The 27,505-nt window shown below is 39.7% G+C and overlaps 1 protein-coding gene across 1 annotated transcript in view; it reads right to left on the bottom strand.

Moving 5' to 3' along the window:
• The window catches only part of FBXL2 (F-box and leucine rich repeat protein 2), a 220,617-nt gene that overhangs the window by 20,300 nt on the left and 172,812 nt on the right, over window positions 1-27,505 (bottom strand). The window contains exons 6-10 of the mRNA XM_042782016.1: window positions 24,419-24,487; window positions 24,223-24,318; window positions 23,866-23,992; window positions 23,647-23,721; window positions 21,349-21,479 (exon numbers count right to left, since the gene is read on the bottom strand). Of these exons, the coding sequence (XP_042637950.1) occupies window positions 21,349-21,479; window positions 23,647-23,721; window positions 23,866-23,992; window positions 24,223-24,318; window positions 24,419-24,487 (498 nt within the window). The remainder of the gene's footprint in view (window positions 1-21,348; window positions 21,480-23,646; window positions 23,722-23,865; window positions 23,993-24,222; window positions 24,319-24,418; window positions 24,488-27,505) is intronic.

The raw sequence follows: 27,505 nt of genomic DNA, 5'->3' as shown, positions 1-27,505 counted from the left end.
CTGACTGCTCTTCTGTCCGGGTTCAAGGCTTTTATCCCCTTTCTCCTGCTCTTCTGGCCTGCTACTCTGGGCGTCCCTGCATTGTCTCTCCTCACCTGTAACCCTGGGGCTGTGTCAGGGTTGTATCCTTTAACAATACTTAGTCAGTCTGTATGCTGAGCAAATAATCAGAGAAGCTGGATTGTATGAAGAAGGATACAGCATCAGGACTGGAGGAAGACTCATTAACAACCTGCGATATGCAAACAACACAGCCTTACTTGCTGAAAGTGAAGATGACATGAAGCACTTATTAATAAAGATTAAAGACTATACAGTCTGGAATATGGATTACACCTCAGCATAAAACAAAAATCCTCACAACTGGACCAATAAGCAGCCTCAAGATAAATGGAGAAAAGATTGAAGTTGTCAAAGATTTCATATTATTTGATTCCACGGTCAGCACCAACAGAAGCGGCAATCAAGACATGAGACGACGTATTGCACTGGCCAAACCTGCTGCAAAAAACCTCTTTCAAGTGCTGAATAGCAATGGTATCTCTTTGAAAGCTAAGGGGCACCCAACTCAAGCCATGATCATATGGATGTGAAAGCTGGACAGTGAACAAGGGAGACTGGAGAAGAGTTGACACTTCTGAGTTGTGGTGTTGGTAAAGAGTACTGAAAGTACTGTGGACTGCCAGGAGAATGAACAGATATGTCTTGGAAAAAGGGCAGCCGTTATTTTGGTCATGTTGTAAGAAGGGACCATTCCCTGGAGAAGGATGTTATGCTTGGTAGGGTGGAGGGTCGACAAAAGAGGGGGAGGCCTTCAATGAGATGGATTGATATGGTGGCTGCGATGATGGGCTCAAGTATAGCAGGGATTGTGGGGCTGGCATGGGATCGGGCAGTGTTTCGTTCTGCTGTGCATGGGGTTGCTATGAGTCGGAAACGACTCGACGGCACTTAACAACAACAACAACATCCCCTTGTTCTGTTCAAATGACAGGCTCTTGGTCTAGGTACACGTTCCTCCTGAGCACACAAAGTATTCTGGAATTCCCATTCTTCTCGATGTTATGATCCATATAGTTGAATGCCTTTGTATTATCAATAAAATACCAGTAAACATTTCTCTGGTATTCTTTGCTTTCAGCCAAGATCCATCTGACGTTAGCAATGATCTCCTCCGTTCCACATCCTCTTCTGAAACCAGCTTGCATTTCTGGAAGTTCCCTGTCAATATACTGCTGCAAGTGTTTTTGAATTTATGTTCAGCAAAAGTTTACTTGCATGTGATATTAATGATATGGCTTGATACTTTCCACATTCTGTTGGATCACTATTCTTTGGAATGGGTTCAAATATGCATCTCTTCCAAGCAGTTGGCCAGATAGCTGTCTTCCAAATTTCTTGGCATAGACGAGTAAGTGCTTCCAGCACAGCATCCATTTGTTGAAACATCTCAATGGGTATTGTCAATTCCTGGAGCTTTCAATACAGCTTTGACTTCTTCCTTCTATACCACTGGTTCCTGATCATATGCCACCTTTTGAAATATGTGAACATCAACCAATTATTTTTGGTACAGTGGCTCTGTCTATTCCTTCCATCTTCTTTTGATGTTTCCTATATCATTCAATATTTTACCCATATAATCTTTCAATATTGCAACTCAAGGCTTGAATGTTTTCTACAGTTCCTTCAGCTTGAGAAATGTTGAACATGTTATTCCCTTTTGTTTTTCTAATTCCAGGTCTTTGCACATTTCATTAAAATTGGCTTTGTCTTCTTGAGAGACTCTCTTTGAAATCTTCTGTTCAGCTTTTTTATCTCATCATTTCTTCCATTTGCTTTAGCCACTCTGCTCAAGAGCAAGTTTCAGAGTCTCTTCTGACATCCATTTTGGTCTTTTGTTCCCTTCCTGTCTTTTTAACGATGCTTTGCTTTCTTCATATACGATGTTCTTTATGTCATCCCATAACTCCTCTGTTTTGTTCACTGCTGTTCAATGTGTCAACTCTATTCTTCAGACGGTCTCTAAATTCAGGTGGGATATAATCAAGGTCGTATTTTGGATCTCATGGCCTAGTTTTAATTTTCATCAGTTTCAGCTTGAACTTTCATATAAGCAATTGATGGTCTATTTCACAGTCAGCTCCTGGCTTTGTTCTGGCTGAAGATACTAAGCTTCTCCTTTGTCTCTTTCCACAGATGTAGCTGATCTGATTCCTGTATATTCCATCTGGCAATATCCACGTGTACAGCTGCCGTTTATATTGTTGAAAAAAGATATTTGCAATGAGTAAGTTGTTGTTCTTCCAAAATTCTATCATGCAATCTCTGGCACCATTTCTATCACTAAGGCCATATTTTCCAACTACTGGTGATTCTTCTTTGTTTCCACCATTCACATTCGAATCACCAGTAATAATCAATGTATCTTGATTGCATGTTCAGTAAATTTCAGACTGCAGAAGTTGGTAAAAATCTTCAATTTCCCCATGTTGGCTTTGGTGGTTGGTAAGTAAATTTAATTAATAGTAGTAGTAACTGGTCTTCCTCATAGGCGAATGGCTATTATCCTATCACTGACAGCACTGTACTTCAGGATAGATCTTGAAACACTTTTTTGTGATGATGAATGCCATGCCATTCCTCTTCAATTTGTCATTCCTGGCATAGGAGATCATATGGTTGTCTAATTCAAAATGGCCAAAACCAGTTCATTTCAGGTAATGCCTGTTGTTGTTGTTAGGTGCCTAATGCCTAGGATGTTAATTTTTTAAGAGTTTGTTTTACATTCAACATTACTTTTACATTTAGTTTCACTCCCCATTTACCATGCCCAACCCTAAATAAAAAAATGAAAGCCAACCCTCCAACTTCATTCAGTGCTGAATACTCATTGTGCATGTAGCCTGGTTCTGTGCTTATTTTGCTTATTGGGTTATCCGTCCCTGCATCCAGGCAACGACCTAGGGAACAGTGTTCCAGGCAAGTGCAAAGGTTTAGGAGCTCTGGTAGCATAGTGGCTAAGGCACTTGACTGCTAACCAGAAGGCTGGCGGTTCAAACCCACCAGCCACTCCTTGGAAGGAAGGTTGGGCATTCCTACTTCTTTAGTGATACTGCCTCGGAAACCCAAGGAGGGGTCGCTATGAGTCGGGGCCGACTCGATGGCAAACAACAACAACAACAACCCTAACCCAGTCTCCTCCCCTCCCTCCCTGCCCATTAACTCTCCCCTCATGTCCCCTCTAATTATGCACTCCTGTCTGTCCTGCATTTCCACCATGTGAATGTTGCCCCTCTGGTGTCCCATGGTCGATTGCTCCAAGGGATACATTTCCATAGAGTATGTGGGTTCGTCACACTGGGTTGAGTGGTCTGCATGCACTATTGGGCTGAAAGCCAGCCCTTGGAAGTGAGTTTTATTCCAGGCCCAGAATGTATCCCAGGACCACGGCTTTGGGGGTCTCACAAGACTCCATCTGACCAATAATTCTGGTCATTATTGAGTTTTTGGATTTTGTTCCATATTTTTCCTCCCACTTTATATCCAGGATCTCCAGATTTGATCCCTTCCTGAGTGACTGGCATTGGTAGCAGGGCACCATCTAGTTCTTCTGGTCTCGAGGGCCATCGTGTCTTAGGGCTGACTGCTTCCAAATGCCCCTTTTTTTTTTCCTCGCACTCTTCTTCGCTTCTGATGATAGAGCATTAGCTGCATCTTAGATGGCCGCTTGAAAGCTTTTAAGACCCCAGTCAATACTCACCAATCTAGGATGAGGATCAAGGCTTTTACATATTTTGTTGTGCCAACTGAGTCTGGTGTCTTCCAGTACTATGCTCTTGAGAGAGTAGATCCGTTGGATCTCTCACAGTGTCTGGGTGCCTATGAGGGATTACTCTATGTTTATCTTTTGTTGTTTCTGTAAGGATTGCAAGTATTTTATATCACTAGTATCTGTGCAAGATGAGCCTCTGCTGAACCTATCCTTGGTCCAGAGGATATTCCCATTCACTGACCCCCATCTGATCCTCTCAGGTGTTTATGTGTTTACCTGTAGCCTGGTGTTTGGTGTTAACGGTAATGCAGTATTGTGGGCACACCGGTTGGTATAAGCATCTTTGTCTATCTCCTATGTGCACAATTTGGTGTCTTCCATTTTCCTAATGTTATCATGGTGGTCACAGACTCTTTCCATACATCCCTCCCCTTGCCCACATCACCATGTGGGCCCCCACTAGCCCAAAATTAATTTCTCCCTTTCCCTCCCCATCGCAGTAACCTACAAAGTGAGTTCCCTTTCCCAAGCAAACCCTTGTCTTTTTACAGTAATGGGCTCATACAGTACTTGTCCTTCTGCGATTGACTTATTTCATTCAGCATAACATCCTCCAGGCTCATCCACGTTGTGAGATGGTTCACGTATCCCTCACTGTTCTTTAATGAAGCATATAGTATTCTATTATGTGCATGTACCATAATTTGGTTATCCACTCATCCACTGATGGGCACTTAGGTTGTTTCCATCTCTTTGCTATAGTGAATTGTGCTATGATGAACATAGGTGTGCATATGTCTGTTCGTGCCCTGTTTAGGATATATTCCTAGTAACGGAATTGCTGGGTCAAATGGCATTTCTATTTTCAGTTTTTTAAAGAAATGCCATACTGTATGCCACAATGGTTGTACCATTTACAATACCACCAGCAGTGCACAAGAGTTCCAATCTCTCCTCAACCTTGTCAGCATTTCTTATTTTCTGTCCTGTTGAACGTTGCTATTATTGCTAGGGTGAAATGATATCTCATCATTGTTTTAATTTGCATCTCTCTAATGACTAATGATCATGAGCAATTCCTGTTTGTTGGCTGCCAGCATATTATCTTTAGTGAAGTGTCTGTTCAAGTCTTCTGCCCATTTATGAATTGGGTTGTCTTTTTGGTGTTGAAATTTTCTATAGATTTTGGAAGTAAGTCCTTTGTCAGATATGTCATAGACAAATATTTTCTCCCAATCTGTAGGTTCTCTTTTTACCTTTTTGATGAAGTCTTTTGATGCACATAAGAATTTAATTTTTAAAAGGTCCCAGTCATCTAGCTTCTTTTCTACCTTCTGTGCATTCTGGGTGATGCCTGATAGTCTATTTATATGTAAATCAGGACTCCCAGGTTTGTCCCTATTTTATCTTTGTTGACTTTTATAGTTTTGGGTTTTACATTTAAGTCTTTGATCCAGTTTGAGTTTGTTTTTGTGTATGGGATGAGGTATGAGTCTTGTTTCATTTTTCTGCAAGTGGATATCCAGTTTTGCCAGCACCATTTGTTAGAGAGGCTGTCTCTTCCCCATTTGATTGGTTCTGGACCTTTGTCAAAGATCAGCTGTCCATAGATGGATGGGTCTACATCTGGACTTTTGATTCTGTTCCATTGGTGTATCTGACTATCATTGTACCAATACTATGATGTTTTGACTACCGTAGCTGTATAGTAGGTTTTAAGATCCAGAAGTGTGAGACCTCCCACTTTGTTCTTCTTCTTCAGAAGTGCTCTGCTTATCCAAGGTCTCTTTCCTTCCCATATGAAGTTAGTAATTGGTTTTTCCATATCCTTAAAAAATTTTGTTCGTATCTGGATTGGGATTGCATTAAATGTGTAGATGGCTTTAGGTAGCACAGACATTTTTACAATATTCAGTCTACCTATCCATGAATAAGGTAGGTTCTTCCATTTATATAGTGCCCTTATTGTCTCTTATAGTAGTGTTTTATAGTTTCCTTCGTATAGGTCTTTTGTGTCTCTGTTAAGGTATATTCCTAGATATTTTATCTTTTTAGGAGCTATTGTAAATGGTATTGTTTCTCTTATTTCTTTACCAGAGGACTCTTTGTTGGTGTAGAAGAATCCAACTGATTTTTGTATGTTGACTTTGTAACATGCCACTTTGCTGAACCTATTAGTTCCAGTAATTTTTTGTTGAGTCTCTTGGGTTTTCTATGTACAGGATCATATCGTCCACAAATAGAGATAGTTTTAGTTCCTCTTTGCCAATTTGTATGCTTTTTATTTCTCTTTCCTGCCTTATTTCCCTGGCCAGGACTTCCAATACAATGTTAAATAAAAGTGGTGATAAAGGGCATCCCTGTCTGGTTCCTGTTCGTAAGGGGAATGCCTAGAGTCTTTCTTCATTAATAATGATGTTGGCTGTTGGCTTTGCATATAAGCCTTTTATTATGTTGAGGAATTTCCCTTCTATTCCATTTTGCTGAGAGTTCTGAACAGGAATAGGTGTTGGTTTTATCAAATCCCTTTTCTGCATTGATTGATATATAGTTCTTTTCTTTAATGTGGTGGATTACGTTGATTGTTTTTCTGATGCTGAACCACCCTTGCATACCTGGAATGAATCCCATTTGGTCAGGATATATTATTATTATTATTATTTTGGTATGTTGTTGGATTCTGTTGCCTAGGATTTTGTTGAAGATTTTTGCATCTATGTTCATGAGGGATATTGGTCTATAGTTTTCCTTTTTAGTGGTGTCTTTCTCTGGTTTTGGTATTAGTGTTACGCTTGCTTCATAAAATGAGTTTGGGAGTATTCTTTTTCTTTTTCTATGTTCTGGAATAGCTTGAGTAGTATAGATGTCAACTCTTCCCTGAATATTTGATAAAATTCTCCAGTGAAGCCAGAATTTGTCTTTGTGGGGAGGTTTTTTTTTTTTTTTTTTCCATGTCTGTTCAATTTCTGCTATTGTTATAGGTTTGTTCAAGTATTCTATCTCTGTGGGATACTTTAGGTAGGTCTTGTGATTCTAGAAACTTGTCCATCTCTTCTAGGTTCTCAAATCTGTTGGAATACAGTTTTTCATAATATTCTGTTACTATCTTTTTTATTTCAGTTAGTTCTGTTGTGATGACAGCCTTTTCATTTTTTTTATTAGGATTTGGGTGAAGATTTACAGAGTAAATTCACTTTTCATACAGCAGTTTACATATACTTTGTCTCATGTCATTGACCAAAATTTACAATGCAGCAGCTCCCCGCCCACTTCCTCCCCATAGTTACCTCCTCCCAGTGTCCATCCCTTCATACTCTTCTGCACCCTGAGCTATCTCCCTGTGCATAAGCAGCCCTTCCTTCTCCCATGATTGTTCTCTCCAGGGCGTGTATGTACTTGAGGTAAATGTTTAACTCACATGCCGATGACAGCCTTTTCATTTACTATTCTTGTAATGTGCATCTTCTCTTCTGTTAGATTTGTCAATGGTTTGTCAATTTTGTTAATCTATTCAAAGAACCAGCTTTTTGTATTGTTGATTTTCTTTATGGTTTTTTGTTCTCTGTTTCATTTATTTCTGCTCTGATCTTTAATATTTCCTTACTTCTCTCTAGTATTCTTTTGTTGTTCTTTTTCTAGTTGTTGAGTTACAGTGTTGATTTGGTTTCTTTCTCTTTTTTGATGTATGCATTTATTTCAACAAACTGACCTCTGAATACTGCTTTTGCTGTGTCCCATAGGTTTTGGTATGATGTAACTTCATTCTTGTTTGTTTGTAGGTATTTTTTTTATTTCACTTTTTTATTTGTTCTATTACCCAGTAGTTTTTGAGCAGGGAACTGTTCAGCTTCCACGTTTGATGTTTTTTCCTTGATCTTCCTATTATTAATTTCTAATTTTATAGCCTTGTGGTCTGAGAAGATACTCTGTAGTATTTCAATGTTTTTTAATTTATTGAGGCTTGCTTTATGTCCTAACATATTCTGGAGAAGGATCCATGTGCATTGGAGAACAACGTGAATTGTGCTTTTGTTGGGTGGAATGCTCTGTATATGTCAATGAGGTTGATTTGGTTGACTGTGTTGTTGAATTCTTCTGTATCTTTGTTTGTGTCTAGTTGATCTATTCCTCCTTGAAAGTGGTGTGTTAAAGTCTCCTACTTCTACTGTAGAGTTGTCTATTGTCCCTTTTAATTCAATTAATATTTGCTTCATGTATTTTGGAGCACTTTCATTGGGTGCAAAAATATTTTTTTTATTGTAATGTCTTGTCAATTGACCCTTTTGGCATCATATAGTGTCCTTCTTTGTCTCTTATGTTGTTTTCACCTTAAAGTCTATTTTATCAGAAATTAGTATTGTCAGTCCTGCTCTTTTTTGATTACCGTTGGCTTGGTATATTTATCCACCCTTCATCTCTTAATTTGTTTTTGTGTCTAAGGTGGGTCTCTTGTAGGCAGCATATCGATGGGTCTTCTTTTCTTATCCAGTCTGCCACTCTCCTTCTCTTAATTGGTGCATTTAGTCCATTCACATTGAGTGTAATTAGTGATAGGTATGAATTGATTGCTGTCATTCTATTGTGTTTTGTTCTCATGCTGTTGGTGTTTATTTGGTCCATATACTACTGTGTGCTGAGTTCGATTTGTTGTCAAGTGCTTCCTCTCTTTTCTTCTTCATTGCTGATTTTGTGCTTATTAAACCCATATGCTTTCCTTCCTTCTGGATTTGCTTAGGGGGATTGTTTATTTTCTCTTTGGTTACCTTGGAGTGAATTCTTGTCTCTACATTTTTAGAACAGTCTGTTCCATGAGGACATTGTCCTGTTTTCCTCTCCATTTGGAAGTTTGTACCTAGAAGTTTTATTCCATTAGGTTAGTTGCTGTTGTTGTGTGCAGAATGGCTTCCTTGATTTTTAGCGTACAATGTTTTATGGTCTTATTTTGAGTTTCTATTTCTGATTTGGTTTTAGTGTTGATGTCACATATCCTGATTTTGTTGATCTCTGTTGTGGGTTCTCTATTGGAAGGACTTCCTTAAGCATTTCTTGTAGGGTTAGTCTGGTTTTCACAAAAATCCCTTAATTTCTGTTTGTCTAAGAATGCCTTGATTTCGCCCTAGTATTTGATGGACAATTTGGCTGGATATAGGATTCTTGGTTGGAAGTTCTTTTCCTTCAGTGTTTTATATATGCCATCCCATTGCCTTCTTGCCTGCATGGTTTCTGCTGAGTAATCGGAGCTCAGCCTAACTGTTTGATTATTATAAATAATATTTCTTTTGTCCCAGGCAGCTCACAAAATTCTTTCTTTGTCTGTAGTTTTGGAGTGTTTGACTATAATATGCCTCGGTGTTTTTCTCTTGGGATCTATCCTGTATGGGGTTCTATGAACTTCTTGGACAAATACCTTTTTTTTCCTTTATGATAAGGGGGAAGTTTTCTGTTAGTAGGTATTCTACAATTTTCCTAGTGGTTTTTGTCACCTCTTCTTGTCCTGGAATTCCAATGAAGCGTATGTTGTGTCTTTTCATGTCATCCCCTATAACTTTTAGGTTCTCTTCATTTCTCTTAAATCTTTGTTCTGAGTTTTCTTCATACAGGCTGGTGTCCAGGGATTTGTCTTCTAGTTGGGAAATGTGTTCTTCAGCCAGTTCTAATCTACTCTTTTGTGCTTCTACTGTGTCGTGTAATTCTGTAATTTTGGTATTTATTTTCTGGGTTTCTAACTGTTTTTGTATGAGCTCTGATTGTGCATTAATATTTTATTTTGTTCTTGAATGATTTTCCTGAGTTCTTCCAGGGAACTGTGTTCTCCTTCCTTCTGTTTGGAGTTTCCTTAGGCTCTTGTAGAGCTCTATGAACATAACTTCTAAATTCCTTCTCAGATAATTGTGTTGCCTCTTCTTCCTCCATGTATAATGAGACCTTTGGGGTTTTACGTCTAACACCTTGTCCAGTTTTTTTTATTTGAAGTTGCCTGTTCTTTCTAGATATTTTGAGGTTGCCTTTAACTGTTGGTTATGTATTCATTTGTTTTGTCTTGGTTTTATGATTTAATATTTTGAAAAGGTGGAGCTGGAGTATTTTATTTTTTGGGCTATTAATTCAGGTGTGCTGGGTGGTTCTGCAGTTTTCTTTGTGATGATGGAATTGCTGTGTGGAATGTGAATGAAGGTCTCTGCTTGTTGTAAAGGGAGTTTAGGATTCGACCTGACAGGTATTATGGTGGCTGAATGTGGTTTTTCTATTGGATGAGGGAGGGTAGAGTCGGAGAAACTGGGAGAAGAGAGAATGAAGAAGAAAACCTCCAAGGTGCCAGGAGTGGTTTCTAGGGCTTTGAGTGGGCTTCTAATGATGACGTTGTACTGTTATTCACAGGCCCGCAGCTCAAGTTCAGCAAAGACTCTCATTGTTAGGGGGCCACCACTTTCCACCAGGTTCAGACACACTCAAAAACCCTGTTCTCAAGCCCCTCTGTGCCAAAAAGCTGACCTAAGATAACTGCCCCATTCCATGCTCCACTGCAGGAGTTCCTCCCAGGGTCCTCCCACTCATGGCACTAATGTTCTCTCTGCTCGGGCTTCAGTGGTGTTGGAGCCAGAAAAACATCTGCTTGCACCCAGTGGTCCCAAGTTTGCTGATAATAGCAGGTGCTGGCCTCTCCGTGCCAAAAAGCTGACCTGATCTGCAACAGGAGTTCCTCCCAGGGCCCGCCCACTTGTGGCGTTAATGCTCATGGGCTTTGGCAATATTGGAACCAGAGAAATCTGCTCCCACCCAGTGGTCCCAAGTTTACCAATAAAACCAGGTGCTGAAGGTAGATCCATGGAGCAGCTGCAGGTTCTCTGGTGTGGTGTGTTCTCTCCACTACCCCAGGGAGGTCTCCGATGGCCTTTCTCGCCTGCTCGTCAGTGCTCCACAGGGCGGTTTCCTGTTTTTGTTATTTTTCCTCCTCTGGGTAACTGGGTTGACCCTTTCTCCTTTCTAATCCTACTCCCCTGAGTTTGGCATACTCTGACTTAATGAGTTGTTCAGAGCACCAGAATCCCAATTTCAAACTGCTGCACCTAGTTTTTCAGGCACTAAGATGCTAGAGGGAATTAGCATGGGGACTACTAAAGAGACTCCATTTTGACGGATATTAATCTTTATTCATTTTCATTTTTGACAACTTTCAATTTTTTTAGATTCAAACTTGGTACACTGCATGATCTGATTTATTAATGGGTATTAGCAGCTGTTTCTTCCCATTTTGAGTAGGGCCACATCAACAAACGGGGGTCCCAAAAGCTTTCATCCACCCATGTCATTAAAGTCAGCTCTACTTTGAGGAGGCAGCTCTTCCCCAGTCCTATTGTGAGTGTCTTCTAGCCTGAAGGGCTCATCTTCTGGCATTATATTAAACAACATTTCAGGGCTATTCATAAAGTTTTCCAGTAATATATCAGACAGTGTTTCATTGCTATTCATAAGGTTTTCAGTGGCCAATTCTTTAGAAGTGGATGGCCCCTACCTTCTTCCAAGTCTGTCTTAGTCTGGAAGCTCTACTGAAACCTGTCCACCACGAGTGACCCTGCCAGTATTTGAAACACTGATGGCACAACCTCCAGCCTCACAGCAACATGCAATCCACCACAATATAACAAACTGACGGACAAGTGGTCAGTGAAGAATGTTGTCCTTTTAAAAATATATTTTATATTATTTTATTGTGTGTTTGGGCAAAGTTTACAAAATAATTTAGGTTCTCATTTAACCATTTTGGCACAAATTATTCCCTGACATTAGTTACATTTTTCACTATGTGCCAACATTCTCTTTAATTGCATTCTAGCCCTTCTGTTTCCAGTGCTCTAGTTTCCCTACCCTCTTTTCTTCTCTGCTTTAGAGAAACTGTTGACTTTTTGGAGATATACATACATAAATATTAAATGGAGCACCATACTCACAGGTAGTATCTTTTATTTCATGTGCCAATGTATTATTTCACTAAAAGGTGATCAAGGTTATAAGGGAATAGGTTGGATTCAACATTTAAAGATTACCTCAGAGTGACAGTCTCAGGGAATCCTTTAGTTTCAACTGGTTCAATGAGTCTGGACTTTTTAAGAATCTGAGTTCTTTTCTACATTTTCCTCCCATTCTATCAGGGTCCATCTGTTGTAGCCCTGATCAGAACAGTTGGTAGTGGTAGCTAACACCATCTAGTTCTTCGGGTCTCAGTGTAGATGAGGCTGTGGTTTGTGTAAGCTATTAGCTTTGCAGACTAGTTTCTTCTCTGAGACTGGTTTCCTTCTTTCTCTTTTGCACCTGATGAGTAGAGATCAAGAGTTGTATCTTAGATGGCTACTTGAAACTTTTCAAGATCCCAGATGTTACATCAGCAGGATATAGAATGATAGAATGTGAACTTTGTTAAGTATATTACGTCAACTGACTGAGTCACCCCACGAGACTAAGGTCCCAAGCCTTCAAAAGCCCAGAAAACCAATCTGGCAAAGCGTTTGGTTATGTCTGACAAGCATCTACAGATGTAAAGGATAGTGTCCTTTTAACTTTTGAGCTCTGACCCAGTTCCAGGTTGGCAAGGGTCAGAGAGAGAGAGAGAGTGATGCAGGGGCAACCACCAATGAGAATGGAGAAGTGTGAATGTGAGGACTGGTCAATCCCCACTTCTTTTTTTTTTTTTTTTAACACTTTATTTTTGTTGCGCTGTTGAGAATATACACAGAACATAAACCAATTCATCAATCTGTACATGCACAATTCAGTGACACTGATTACATTCTTCTAGTTGTTTGACCATTTTCACCCTTCTTTTCCAAGCTGTTCCTTTTCCATTAAAAAAATTCACTGTGCCCCAAGTTTCCTGTCTAATCTTTTCAGTTGCTGTTCTCAGTATGATCTAAGTAAACCAAAATTTTTTTGACAAATTTTACCTTTTCTCCATTTATCATTATGTTGTTTATTGGCCCAGTTCTGAGGACTTTTGTTTTCTTTATGTTGAGGTGTAAGCCATATTGAAGCTGTAGTCTTTGATCTTCATCAGTAAGTGCTTCTAGTCTTCTTCACTTTCAGCAAGCAAGGTTTATATAATCTGTGTATCAGAGGTTGATAATGAGTCTTCCTTCAATCCTGATGGCACCTTCTTCTTCATATAGTCCAGTTTCTTGGATTATTTGCTCAGCATACAGATCAAATAAGTATGGTAAAAGGATACAACTCCTGATACACCCTTTCCCTGATTTTAAACCACACAGTATTCCCCGTTCTATTTAGATGACTGTTTCTTGGTCTGTGTACAAGTTCTACATGAACACAATTCTGTGTTCTGGAATTCCCATTATTTGCAATGTTTTCCTTAATTGGTTATGATCTACCCAAATGTTTTTGCACAGTCAATAAAACACAGGTAAACACCTTTCTGGTATTCTCTGCCTTCAGGCATGATCCATCTGACAATAGCAATGATATCCCTCATTCCACATCCTCTTCTGAATCTGGCTTAAATTTCTGGCAGCTCCCTGTTGATGAACTGCTGCAATGGTCTTTGAATTATCTTCAAGAAAAAGTTTACTTATGTGTGGTATTAATGATGTTTAGTAATTTCCCATTCCATTGGATCACCTTTCTTTGGAATGGACACAAATATGAATCTCTTCTTTATTTTAATTATGAGTGGTGGCCCACATAGATAGATCTTAAAATAGTACAATGCTCAAGGCAAACATTCTTTATTTAAGGTAAATTACTGTTTGGTTTTAAGAAGAGTTCAGGGAATATTTCTGGTTTAAAGTTTAAAAATCATTTCAGGGCAATAGTTTCAAGGGTTCATCTAGTCCCCATGGCTCCAGAAGTCTAGAGTCCATGACAATTTGGAATTCTGCATTTCCCTCTATGTTCACCAAAACATTCAGTATTGGTATCTGGGCACCATCCAGTTCTTCTGGTCTCATGGCAAAGAAAGTAGTTGTTCATGAAGGCAATTAGCCACAAATTCCATGTTCTCCTCCTATTCCTAAGTCTCTTTCCTCTGTTGCTGCATATGAATAGAGATGAACTGTTGTACTTTGGATAGCTACTTACAAGCTTTTAAGACTCCAGGTACAATCAATGAACTGAGGCCAATTAACTGAGACATTCCATAAATTATGGCCCTAAACCTTCAAACCAAGGAACCAAATCCCATGAGGTATTTGGTTGTACATAAGCAGCCTCGGCAGCTACTCTACTTCTTTTGTTTTGTTATAAATGTATGTATCATACAACTTTTGCCAATTCAGTTTTTTACAGATATAAAATTTATTTTTAGCAATTACATTACTTGGTAGTGCAAGCTTAGCTTTAATCAATGCAATTTTTTCATCACCATAAATTGAAACTCAGTACTCTATAAGCAGTGATGCCCTCTTTAAGCATCTCTCTTGCCTCTGGTAATAAACTTTTGTCTTTATATATTTGCCTTTTCTTGTCTTTTTATATAAGTCAAGTCATACAATATTTATCCTTTTGTGATTAACTTATTTTACTCAGTATAATGTCTTCAAGCTCCATCTATATTTGAATATGTATCAAGATTTCATTTCTCTTACTGGCTGAGTAGTATGGCATTCTATATATGCACCACACTTTGTTTATCCACTCAATCACTGACGAACATTTAGGTTGTTTCCACCTTAGGGATACTGTGAACGATTTAGCAATGACCACACGTGTACAAGTCTCTCTTTGAGTCTCTGTTTTCAAGTTCTGTGTGTATATACCCAAGAGTGGAATTACTAGGGTTATATGGTAGTACTTCACCACTCGTCTACCAGTTTGTTGCACCCTACTGGCTTGTATTTTGCTGTGATGCTTGAAACTACACCATCAGTATTTCAAACAGCACCATTGTCACCACTGGTAATGCAGTGTAGTAAATTACTTAGTATGGCTTTTCTACCCACAAGTCATTGTAAACTCAGTGGTGGAATGAGCAGCTGAGGAGCTCCTGATTGTAAATGTTATCCACCTGGGTTATTTCTGTTGGGCGTGGCACAACACAATGCTATGGGAGGCTCACTCTCAGGTGCTTAGAATTCTGTTGTAATGATTGGTTGGTTTGGCCACTCCACCAAGCTCAAAAGGAGGCCTCCTGGAGGCAAAACTCTCTCTGACTGCTGGTTGAGGAAGACGTGCTGTTGAAAGAGGCACCTGCTGCTGGGAAAGAGTTGCAAGAGACACGCATTGCTGAGTAAGACACCGAGGGACATGCTCTGCTGGGAGAGAGACTGAGAGAGACTTGGCTAAGAGACAGCGGGCTGGGAGAGAGAGACTGAGCGTTTTTCCTGAACTTGAATTTAGCCTGGTGCTTCCCTAATAAACCCCATAATCTTTGAGTTCTGTGTGGCCACTGCAGTGAATTATCGAACCCAGGAGAGAGGTGGTGGTGCTTTGGGAGAACAGTTGGTGAAAGGGCTGGAGGGAGGCAGCATGTCTGGCCTTGCAGTAATAGGCCTTGGGCTATTGATGGTGATTCTGCCTTCCTCTTGTGGGGTTCTAGGAGGTCAGCATATGTGGCCTCTTTGTCCTTTTTGCAGGTAAACATGTTTCAGTGAGCTTCCAGACAAATATAGATTAGGAAGGAGGACCTGGTGATCTACTTCTGAAAAAACTGGCCAGTGAAAACCTTATGAATAGCAGCAGAACACGGTCTGATATAGTGCAGGAAGATGAGCACTTCAGATTGGAAAACACTCAAAATACGACTGGAGAACAGCTATCTCCTCAAAGTAGTGGTTGATCTTAATGACATAAATGGAGTAAAACTCTTAAGACCTTCATTTGCTGATGTGGCATGAATCAAAATGAGAAGAAACATCCATTAATAATCAGAATATGGAATGTACAAAGTGTGAATCTAGGAAAATTGGAAGTTGTCAAAAATGAAGTGAATAAAGATTGATATCCTGGGCATTAGTGAGCTGAAATGCATTGGTATTGGCCATCCTGAATCAGACAAATATATGATCTACTATGCCAAAAGTGAGAAACTGAAGAATGGCGTCACATTCATTGTCCAAAAGAACATTTCAAAATCTATCCTGTAGTACAATGCTGTCAGTGACAGGATAATATCCATATGCCTACAAGGAAAACCAGCTAATATAAATATTACTCAAATTTACACACTGATCACCAATGCCAAAGAAGAAGAAATTGAAGATTTTCACTAATTTTTGCAGTCCATTTGTTTTAACCAAAACCTACTCTGCCACTCTGACAAGAACATACCACAAACAGGGTGGCTTGAACAAACAGGAGTTGATTCTCTTACAGTTTGGAGGCTTTAAGTCCGAGTTCAGCTGCTGACTGCTGAGGCTGACAAACCCAAGGTTGACAAGTAATAAGGCACAGTCCTGATGTTACCAAACCACATGAAAGGCCATTCATTCAAGTCCATTGAAAGTTCCAAGGTCAGCAGAGCATGGCAGGCTGCTGAACAATGACATGGCTACACATAGGGTTCAAGCTTGCCATAAGCTAGAGACCATTCCCCAAGGCTTCTCTTATATATAGGAAGCAGACCACACCCCTAAGGAAGCTACTCAGCTGCTCACAGTAGATTGCACCATGGAGTTGATTACCAGTCTCATCATGGGGAATGCTACATCTAGCTGCAGAGCCATTCAACCAGGCCCAGACAAGTTGACACACAAACATAACTACCACACTCATCAAACATGCAATCAAGATCTGTAACATTTACTGGTGATTGGAATTCAAAAGTGGGAAACAAAGAAGGACTGATAGCTAGAAACACGGCTGCAGTGACAGAAATGATGCCAGAGATTTTATGACAGAACTCTGCAAGACCAACAACTTATTCATTGCAAATACTTTATCAACAACATAAATGGTAACTATACATGTAGAACCCACTGAATGGAATTCACAGAAATGAAATCGACTGCATCTGTGAAAAGAGACAATGAAGAAGCTAAGTATTATCAGTCAACAAGGCCTAGTGCTGATGGTGGAACAGACCACCATTTGCTCCTAAGCAAGTTCAAATCGAAGCTGAAGAAAATTAAAACAAGTCCACAAGAGACAAAGTATGACCTTTAGTACATGTCACATGAATTTAAAAGACTATCTCAAGAATACATTTGACTCATGGAACACTAATGACCCCAGACCAGACAAGCTGTGGGATAACACCAAGGACATAACATAGGAAGAAAGGAAAAGGTCATTGAAAAACAGGAAAGAAAAGTCTAAAAATAGATGTCAGAAGTGACTCTGAAACTTGCTCTTGAACACACAATAGCTAAAGTGAACAGAAATGATGAAGTAAAAGAGCTAAACAGAAGATTTCAAAGGATGGTTTGAGAAGATAAAGTATAATAATGAAATGTGCAAAGAGCTGGAGTTAGAAAACCAAAAGGGAAAAACATGTTTGGCATTTCTCAAGGTGAAAAAAAACAAGAAAAAAATGTAAATCTTGACTTGCAATACTGAAAGATTCTATTGGGAGCTCTGGTGGCATAGTGCCCAAGGAATGTGACTGCTAACCAGAAGGCTGGGGGTTCAAACCCATCAGCCACTCCTCGGAAGGAAGATTGGGCAATCTACTTCCATAGTGATACTGCCTCAGAAACCCAAGGAGGGGTTGCTATGAGTTGGCTCTGACTCGACAATAGTGAGGTTTTTTTTTTTTTTTTTTTAATGGGCAATAAGCATCAAAAGAAGATGGAAGGAATACACAGAGTCAGTATACCAAAAAAAAAAAAAGGTCAACACTAAACCATTTCTAGCATATAATCAAGAACCGATAGTAGTAAAGAAAAAAATACAAGCCATACCAGAGGCACTGGTGAAAAACAAGGCTCCAGAACTGAAGGAATACCGTTTGAGATGTTTCAACAAATGGATGCTGTGCTGGAGACCCTCACTTGTCTATGCCAAGAAATTTGGTAGACAGCTACCTGGCCAACCGACTGTGGGAGATCCATATTTGCACCTCGTTCAAAGAAAGGTGATCAAACAGAATGCAGAAATTATAAAATGGTATCATTAATATCACATGTAAGTAAAACTGCAGAAGGTAGTTCAAAAATGGTCACAGCAGGATATTGACAGGGAACTGCCAGAAATTTAAAACAGATTTAGAAGACATGGAACAAGGGATTTTATTGATGACGTCAGATGGATTGTGGCTGAAACTAGAGAATACCAGAAAGATATTTACCTGTGTTTTATTGACTATGCAAAGGCATTCAACTGTGTGAATCATAACAATTTATGGAAAACATTTTGAAGAATGGGAATTCCAGAACACATAATTGTGCTCATGAGGAACCTGTACACACAGCAAGAGGAAGTCATGTGAACAGAACAAAGGGACACCACATGGTTTAAAATCAGGAAAGGTGTGTGTCAGGGTTGTATCCTTTTACTACACTTACTCCATCTGTACACTGAGCAAATAATCTGAGAAGGTGGACTATGTGAAGAAGGATGTAGCACCAGGATTAAAGGAAGATGAATTAACAAACTGTGATATGCAGATTATACAACCTTGCTTGCTGAAAGTGAAAAGAACTAGAAGCACTGAATGATGAAGACCAAACACTACAGTGTTCAGCATGGATTAAAGAAAACAAAAATCTTCACAACGGGGCCAATAAACATCATGATAAATGGAGAAAAGATTGAAATTGTCAAGGATTTCCTTTTACTTGGAAAATGCTCACAGAGGCAGTAGTTAAGAAGTCAAACAACATATTTGCACTGGGTAAATCTGTTGAAAATCAAAGATGTCACTTTGAGGACTAAGGTGTACCTAACCTAAGCCATGATATTTTCAAACACCTCATATGATATGAAAGCTAGATCATGAATAAGGAAGACTGAAGAAGAACTGATGCCTTCAAATTATGGTTTTGGCAAAGCATACTGAATGTACTGTGGACTGCCAGAAGAAGGAACAAATCTGTCCTGGAAGAAGTTGAGCCAGAATGCTCCTTGGAAGTGAGGATGTGAAGAGTTTATCTTACCTACCTTGGACATGCTATCAGGAGGGACTGGTCCTTAGACAAGAATATCATTTGTGGTAGAGGGACAGTGAAAAAGTAGAAGACTCTCAATGAGATGGACTTACACAGTGGCTGCAGTAATGGGCTCAAACATGGCAACGACAATTATGAGGATGATGCAGGACTGGGCAGTGTTTTGTTCTTTTGTACACAGGGTCACTATGAATCAAAACTGACATAATGGCACTTAACAACAATGGGGGCTGTGGACAGAGGGGAATGGGAAATGACTGCTTAATAGGTATGAAGTTTTTTTTGGGGGTGATGAAAATATCCTGAAATTAGATAGTGGTAATGATTGTTACAATATTGTATAGTACAGTAGTACAATATTGTACTATTATTGTACTAATATTGATAGTACAATATTGTGACTATACTAAAAACCACTGAATTGTTTACTTTAAAATAGCTAAAACGGTTAATTTTATATTTTCTAAATTTTATGTGAAGAGAAAATTATATGTAACTGGCATATGTATGGGAAAAGATCCATTTCACTGGCAAATAAAGAATAAGAAAACAAGTAGCTTTTTTCTCTCTTTTGTATATAGGCTAAGATTATTGGCTATGTAGTTAAACTCTACTGTTTTGAATTTTAGTATTATTTCTTACTCATCATATAACAAGGATGAGTTATGTAGTTTTATGTAAGTCTCAGTTTGTCCTCTGCAAAAGAGATGAGAATAAGAGCATGTATCTCAAAGAGACACAAAAAACCCAAAAATCAAACCCACTGCCACTGAGTCGATTCCAACTCATAGTGACCCTAAAGGACAGAGGAGAACTGCCTCATAGGGTTTCAAAGGCTGTAAGTCTTTATGGAAGCAGACTGCCTCATCTTTCTCCTATGAAGTGGTGTGATAGTTGGAGCTATGTGTCAACTTGGCTGGACCACAATTCTGTGTGGTTTAAGCTGTTGTGATGTGGTTATTCCCATGATGGGATCAGATGATTATGTTTTGAGCAGGCAATCTGTTGAAAGGGCATTTCCCTAAGGGTGTGGCCTGCTTCCAGTATATCCAAGGACATCCTGGGAAAAGAGACACTCTTCTGTGGATCGGAATTCTGTTGTGCTGTCTACAACTGTCCGTGAGTGAACAGTCTACCATTTGGCCTGGAGATCTTGGATTCGTCATTTGTTGGAGTCAACAGCCGGTGTACTGCCTGCCAGCCTTGAGCTCCTCAGCTCCTGCAGTTTCAAGAGTTGGGAAAAGCCTCCAGCTTAACATGGAAAAGCCTCCAGCTTAACATGTGATCCAGGAACTTTAGACTTGCCAGCTTCTATAAGTGTGTGAGCCATTTTCCTAAGATAAATTTCTCTCTCTATATATACATATATATAAGCTTTACTGGTTTTTGTTTCTCTAGAGAACCCAGTCTAACACAAGTGGGTAGTGAGTTTGAACCATGGATCTTTTGGTTAGCAGCCAAATGCTTTAACCACTGTACCACCAGAGTTCCTTCAAAAAGATACAGTGAAGATTAGATGAAATAATGCTTATTAAGTATCTACCATGGGTTCTGGACTACATATAAGCATGACTGATGTTAGCTATTATTAGTATTGCTCTTATTATTAAAGCTTTAACATTCACAGCCAGTAAGGATATGATGTCTCTGGGTGGTTAAATGGCTAACATCCCACTAACTGAAAGACTAGAGGGTCAAGGCTACCCAGGGTCATCTCTGAACAAAGTCCTGGTGAGCTACTTTCAAAACCTCAGCCACTGAAAACTCTGGGGAGCACAGTTCTACTCTGACACACATAAGGTTGCCATGAATCAGAAACAACTTGATGGCAACTGGAACGTGAAAAAGATATGCCAACTTATTCAGAGAATCAGAAAATTAACCATTATTCAATTTTTTTTCTTCTTACTAGGGGAAGATGATAGGAGCTCTGGTAGCATAGTGCCTAAGGCACTTGACTTCTAACCAGAAGGCTGGTGGTTCATACCCACCAGCCACTCCTCGGAAGGAAGGTTGGGCAATCTACTTCCGTAATGATACTGCCTCGGCAACCCAAGGAGGGGTTGCTATGAGTCAGGTTCAACTTGATGGCACATAACAACAACAAACAACAGGGGAAGATGATAAATATGAAGGCAGTCATGACTTTTTCTCTGCTCATTTAGCAGTAGGTTTAGAGGAGAATCTGGTGTTATTTTTATGTGAGCCTATCACTCTGCTCAACCAAGGGCTATCAGATCACACTGATGCACAAAGTAATACCAGGACAAGGCAATTCATGTGGGTAAAAAGAAATTAAGGTTATTATTAGTGGTGGATATTTTACAACTCTTTGGGTATACCTAAATGAACTTTCCCCACTCCCCAACAAAAGTCAATAAACACTGCCATAACCATCACCTATTCCACTTGCTGGCAAACCTTTCCTCTCCTGCATAGCCTCCCAGAAAGTCCTTCTGGTCAACCCAGGCACACTCTTGACTCCAGCCTAGGTCCAAGCATTAAAGGGCATGGTGTACTCACTGAAGTCTTGGGCAGTTCAGACCCAGGGCCGTCAGAGAGGCATCTGTGAGGTTGCTGCAACCAGACACACAGAGAGCTTGCAACCGGTGGCAGCCCCTGCAGATCTGCACCACACCTTCATCAGTCATGTGCTAGGGAGAAACAACACAGGAATAAAAACCATCACCTCTGAAACAGGAGGAAGAAAATGGGATCTACGGTTGCCTGGTTTGGTTTTGGATGCCTGTTACCTGGCATTTTATAATTTTAACCAAATAAAGAGAGGTATGGGGCAGAGATGTCTTTGTGTTATCATGAAACAATCTGAAAATATTCTAGAATTACTAAGGAAAGTGAACGCTTAAAATTTCATTTTTCTCCCCATGTCATTAAAACTGATACAGATTTTATGTTTTTTAAGGAACAATTCATACAGGTATGTCAAAAATCAGATGCAATTAACATCTCATGAAGACTTGCTTAATTATGTGGTATTTTATCTTTTGATTTGACTTCTACAGATTCATGCTCTGGATAATCTAGATATCCACGATGTAAAATATTTATAATAACATTATTTATTATTCAAAAATAAAAACATTGCTATTGAGTCAATTCTGACTCATACTGACCCTACAGAACAGAGCAGAACTGCCCCACAGGGCTTCCAAAGCTGTAATCTCTACAGAAGCAGATTGCCACATCTTTCTCCTGGAGAGCAGCTGGTTAAGTTTGAACCACTGACCTTTCAGTTAGCAGCCAAGCACTTTAACCACTGGACCACCCAGGCTCCTCAAGACTTTCAAAAGTACCTTGTATATGGGGGAAAAAGCAAGCCTCATGCTTAACCACTGGGCCACCAGGCTACTTTATTATTTATTATAGTATTTATAAAATATAATTACTTCTTCTTATTTTAGAAAATAGGAAAATTAAATCACTAAATTACTGATAAATGGCTTAGAATTCTATGAATTTAGCTATGAAGGGTCAAAACAGTATCTTGAATTAGAAATACTAATTTAAGTATTTAAACAATACTTAATTTAAGAAAATAAATTAAAAAAAAGTAATTTAAGAAATACACACATACACTTATTTCTCTAGCTTTTCTGAAAATTCATGTTCTCCTTGAGAAGCTCAGAAGGATTGTTAGCAAACATGCTTTTCAGTGATCAATATTTACAGTAACAGTGAAGCAGGAGCAATAGTTTCTCATAGGCTAATGCTCTTTGCTTTTGCACATGCCCTTTATTTTTCAAAGTACTTTCTTTTTTTAATTTTTTTTTAAATTGTGATTTGGGTGAAAATTTAGAGCAAATTCACTTTCCATACAGCAGTTCACACACACTTTGTCTCACGACATTGACTACAATTTACCACAATGCAACAGCTCCCCTCCCACTTCCTCCCGATAGTTACCTCTTCCCTGAGTCCATCTCTCTATGCATTCCTGCCCCCTGAGTTGTCTCCCTGTGCATAAACAGCCCTTCTTTCTCCCATGACTATTCTCTGAAGGAGTGTATCTACCTCAGGTAAAGGTTCAACTCATATGCCTGTCTTTTGTTTGGCTGGAAGCCACAAGTGTGGGTTCAATTCCAGACCTGAAGGGCAGGTAGGGGCCATAGTCTCAGTGGTTCCACCAGGCTCTATCAGACTGGCAAATCTGGTCTCCCCTTTTTTTTTCCAAATGATTTTGAGTTTTGTTCCACATTGTTCTCTCTCTACTCAGGATCTTCTACATAGATCCCCCTCCAAGTGGTTGACAGTGGTAGCCAGGCACCATCTAGTTCTTCTGGTCTCATAGTTGTATAGGTTACGGATCAGATGGTGTACCAGTAATTAGGACTAACTGCTTCCCTGAATCTTTGGTTTTCTTTCAAACTACTTTCATATGTGTTATTTCATATTTATCCACTGAGAAAATGTGAGCAGGAACATCATCTTCAACTTGTAAGTCGGGGTGCGGGGAATACCTGGAGACCTTACCACGTATTGTCCAAGTCTCAAAACTAGTGTCAGCATTCTTGGTATCATTCCCCAAACTGCACAGAAACACCAAGATCCCAATCTACATTATTTTCAGGGGAAATGTCAGAGGCTTTGTGCCAAGTATAATGCTTTTTGTTGCTTTTTCTTTCATCTTGTGGCAAATTAATAGATCATATATAAGGGCACAGAATGAGAAATACATGTGGTCAGCATGAGCACTGCCAATCATCTTACCTGCCTGGGGTGGTCACAGCGGTGCCTGTAGCAGATTCCTGAGGGAAAGAACATGGAACAGGATGGTGCTCAAAGGAAAGGCATGCTACTTACTGAGCAGGACTGTAAGTTAAGGCTCACAAGCTCATGGCAGTAATTCTGAATGTGTTTCAAAGCTTCGTCTTCTAACTGAGTAGACAGAGAAAACAGAAGAGGAATGGAAACCAGGTAAGGGAAATGGGAAGCACCAAGAAGAATGCAACAGCAAGTTCCCTGATGAAGTTCCCACACCTAACCCACATGATGAGTACAGCCGTGTCAACCACTTGATACCTGAGTGCAGCCCCTCAGAAGCAATGCTTTCAGGCCTCGACAACCTCGCACCAGTGCCTCGATGCCATCCTTTGTGATCTGATCACACCAAGAGAGATTCAGGTACTCCAGGTTTCTGCAGCCCTCACTGAGAGAACAACAATAAAAACAAAATCGCCCACTGCAGTCTATCCTGTAGAGTTTACTACTGACTTTTTAGTTTAGTACATGACAAGTAATTCAGGGTGAAGAGCACCCACGTGATCTGTTGGAGTTGTCTATTTCCTGTTCCAGACTATTAGGAAGGTTCCAACCACACTAGAATATTCACAATTTGGTTAACTATTTCTCTTAACCACAAACAATAAGCACTCTTACCTGATCCCCTTTAAGGAGCTGTTTGTAATGGACACACAAGAGGTCAGATCCAGATGTTTCAGCTTGGAACAGAATCTGCTAAGGCTGTAACACGTGCTGTAAAAGAGCAGACAAACTAAAGATATTTTCAACCATGTTTCTTTCCCCTTACTCTCCTCATGGCCATTTAGTCACAAAACTAATCTACATTACTTACCTGTCAGTGATTTTTGTGCATCCATTGAGGTTTAAATGTTCAATGTTTCGGCAGTTTTGTGCAAAGGTCCTAAAATGAGAAAATATTTCAGAAACTCTCTCAGGAGTGGTACAAGGTGCTGGGCAATTGCTAGAGGGTGTGTGTCTACACCCGGAATCAAAATCAAAACCAAACCCACTGCCATGGAGTCTATTCCAACACACAGCAACCCATTAGGACAGAGTAGAACTACCCCATAGGGTTTCCAAGGCTGTAAATCTTATGGAAGCAGACTGCCTCACCTTCCTCCTGCAGAGTGGCTGGTGGGTTTGAACCACTGACCTTTGGGTTAGCAGCTGAATGCTTTAACTACTGTACCACCAGAGCTTGTGACAGCAGCTTGTGGGTTCAAACCATTAACCTTTTGATTAGCATCCAAATACTTTAACCACTATGCAACCAGAGCTCCTCACACCCAGAACAGGGCTTCTCAAACTTCAATGAACAGATGAATCAGCTGAGGCTCTTGCCATAGTAGAGACTCTGATAGTAGACCTAGGGTAGGACTTCACAGTCTGCTTTTATAAGAAGCTCCCAGCTGACCCAGTGCTGCTAGCCCAGGCATCACACCTAAAGAAGCAAGTATCTAGCAGACTATCTAGGTCTTCACTCTCCTTTACCTACACCTTGGTGAGTCAACTGGGCATTGAGGCCTGGCCCCCTGCTCCTTCCTCTCCATAGAAAAATCAGTTTGAAGTGAGAGGGCCAAATCTTTCCTGTACTGTGCTATGCCATCACTTAGTTACCACAGAGACTTTATGAACAAACCATCTCTGGCCACTGATATGGGTCAGTAGTAAAATAACACCAAGACCCTTCATTTACTGGTGAGGACATGGAGGCATAAAGGGCAACTTTCCCAATGATCAGTGGCTTAGCATAATCAGCAAGACCTGGCTGATATCATCTGCATCTGAAATACAGCTGCTATGTATCTTACAAAATCAATCCTGACTCTTCTGTGCATTATTAAAAAGTCACCAAAACCTGTCCTCAGACCAGCTGATCACCCTTATCTGCTCCTTCTACCCTGTGTGGTGCATAGAGGGGGCACCAAAGTGTAACCTGGTGGACTTCCTGTGTTGGAGATAAGGCTGCCTAGACAGACCAAGGCAGCTCAAATTAGCAAAGAGAATATTGGAGTGAACGGCACACAGAGAGACTGTCAGAGAGCTGCAGAGGGTCCCTTCAAGAATTCAGTAGAGTACTGATTAATGCATGCATGTGAGGAAAGTACTGAAGGCTAGGGAAAGAAGTGACCAAAAGTGTTAGAGAGAACAACAGCCAGAGTTCACTCAGGGTCAAGAGTAGTGCCCATTGCCACCAGCTCAGTGAAAAATCTCATAATTCATGGGGTATCGGGTGGAGTACTCACTAGAGTCTTGGTTTAGGAGCGGTACACATTTATTCCTACTCTAAGCAACACTTTGGTCCCATCTAACAAATCTTAAAAGCAAAACTTGTCAGGAATTATTTGTAAGCACCTTCACAGCATCCCAGAACAAAACTCAAGAATATTGATAGCAATAAAAAATATACTTATTGCCCAACAAAGTAAAATTCACAATGTCAGGCATCAAACCAAAAATGACCATATATGCAATGAAGAAGGAAAATATATCCATAATGAAGACAACAGTCAATCTATCAAAACAGACTCAGAACTGACCCAGATATTAAAAAGAGCAGACCAAGCCATTAAAAGTTATTACAACTATAGTCCATGAAATACAGTTTTATGAAGCTAGAGTACAGATTAAGCAGGTTATGTAGAGACATGAAAAGACTTTTTTTTTTTTTTTTTTTTAAAGATCCAATTTGAACTTTTAGATATGAAAACCTCAATGGCTAAGATGAAAAACTTACTGGATGGAATTAACAGCACACTACACAATGCAGAGAAACTCTGGTGGTGTAACGGTTAAGGCATTTGGCTGCTAACTAAAAGGTCTGTGGTTCAAACCCACCAGCTGCTCCTCAGAAGAAAGATGGGGAAGTCTGCTTCCATAAAGGTTTACAAGCTTCGAAACTCAGTGTGTGTGTGTGTGTGTGGGGGGGGGTTTGCTTGCTATAAGTTGGAATCAACTCGATGGCAATGAGTTTGGGTGTTTTTTTTTTTTTTCATACAATGTAGAAAAAAGGTTAATGAACTTGAAGTCATAGAAATACTCAAAAGAAAATGGAGAAAGAGAGAAAGAGAAAAAAAGAAGAACACATATCCTAATGGTGGGATAGTCCAAGCAACAAATATACATGTAATCAGACTCTCTAAGAAGAGGAGATGGGGAAGAGAGGGAGAGAGAAAATATCTGAAGAAATAATGGTCAAAGGTTTTATAAATCTCATGAAAACTATAAACCCATAAATCCAAGAAACTAAAAAATCTCCAAGCATGAGAAACATGAAGAAAACTACACTAAGGCACATTATCATCAGTTTGCTCAAAATTAGTGATAAAGAGAACATCTTTTAATAAGTCAGAGAAAAAAAAGATGTTTTGTACAGAGGAACAAGGGTAAGGATGATAGCAGATTTCTTTTTCTTTGTTCAAAGAAGATAGTAGTTAGTAGGGAAACACCTTTAAATACTGGGGGAAAAAAACTGTCAACATAAAATTATACATTCAGTGAAAATATCTTTTAAATACTCAGGGAAAATAAGAACTTTTTCAGCTATTAAAAAAAAACAAAGAATTTATCACTGGCAGGACCACATAGCAAGACCAAAACCCAAACCCACTGCCATCAAGTCAATTCACATTCTTAGCAACATTACAGGACAGAGTAGAATTGCCTCATGGGGTTTCCAAAGCTATAAATCTTTACAGAAGCAGACTACCTCATTTCCCTCCCCCAGAGAGGTTACTGGATTTGAACCACCAACCTTTACTGCTTAGCAGCCAAGTGCTTTTATCACCAGAGTCTTACACTATAAGAAGTTTTTTTTTTTTTTTTTTTTTTTTTTTTAAGTTCCTTGTTGTTGTTGTTATTTGCCGTGGAGTCGGCCCCGACTCATAGCGACCCCTCCTTGGGTTTCCGAGGCAGTATC

The sequence above is a fragment of the Orycteropus afer genome, unplaced genomic scaffold (assembly GCF_000298275.1).
Source record: "Orycteropus afer afer isolate SDZICR_OR568_19922 unplaced genomic scaffold, OryAfe1.0 scaffold00218, whole genome shotgun sequence".
NCBI lineage: Eukaryota > Metazoa > Chordata > Mammalia > Tubulidentata > Orycteropodidae > Orycteropus > Orycteropus afer.
This window is presented reverse-complemented; position numbering and strand designations above follow the sequence as displayed.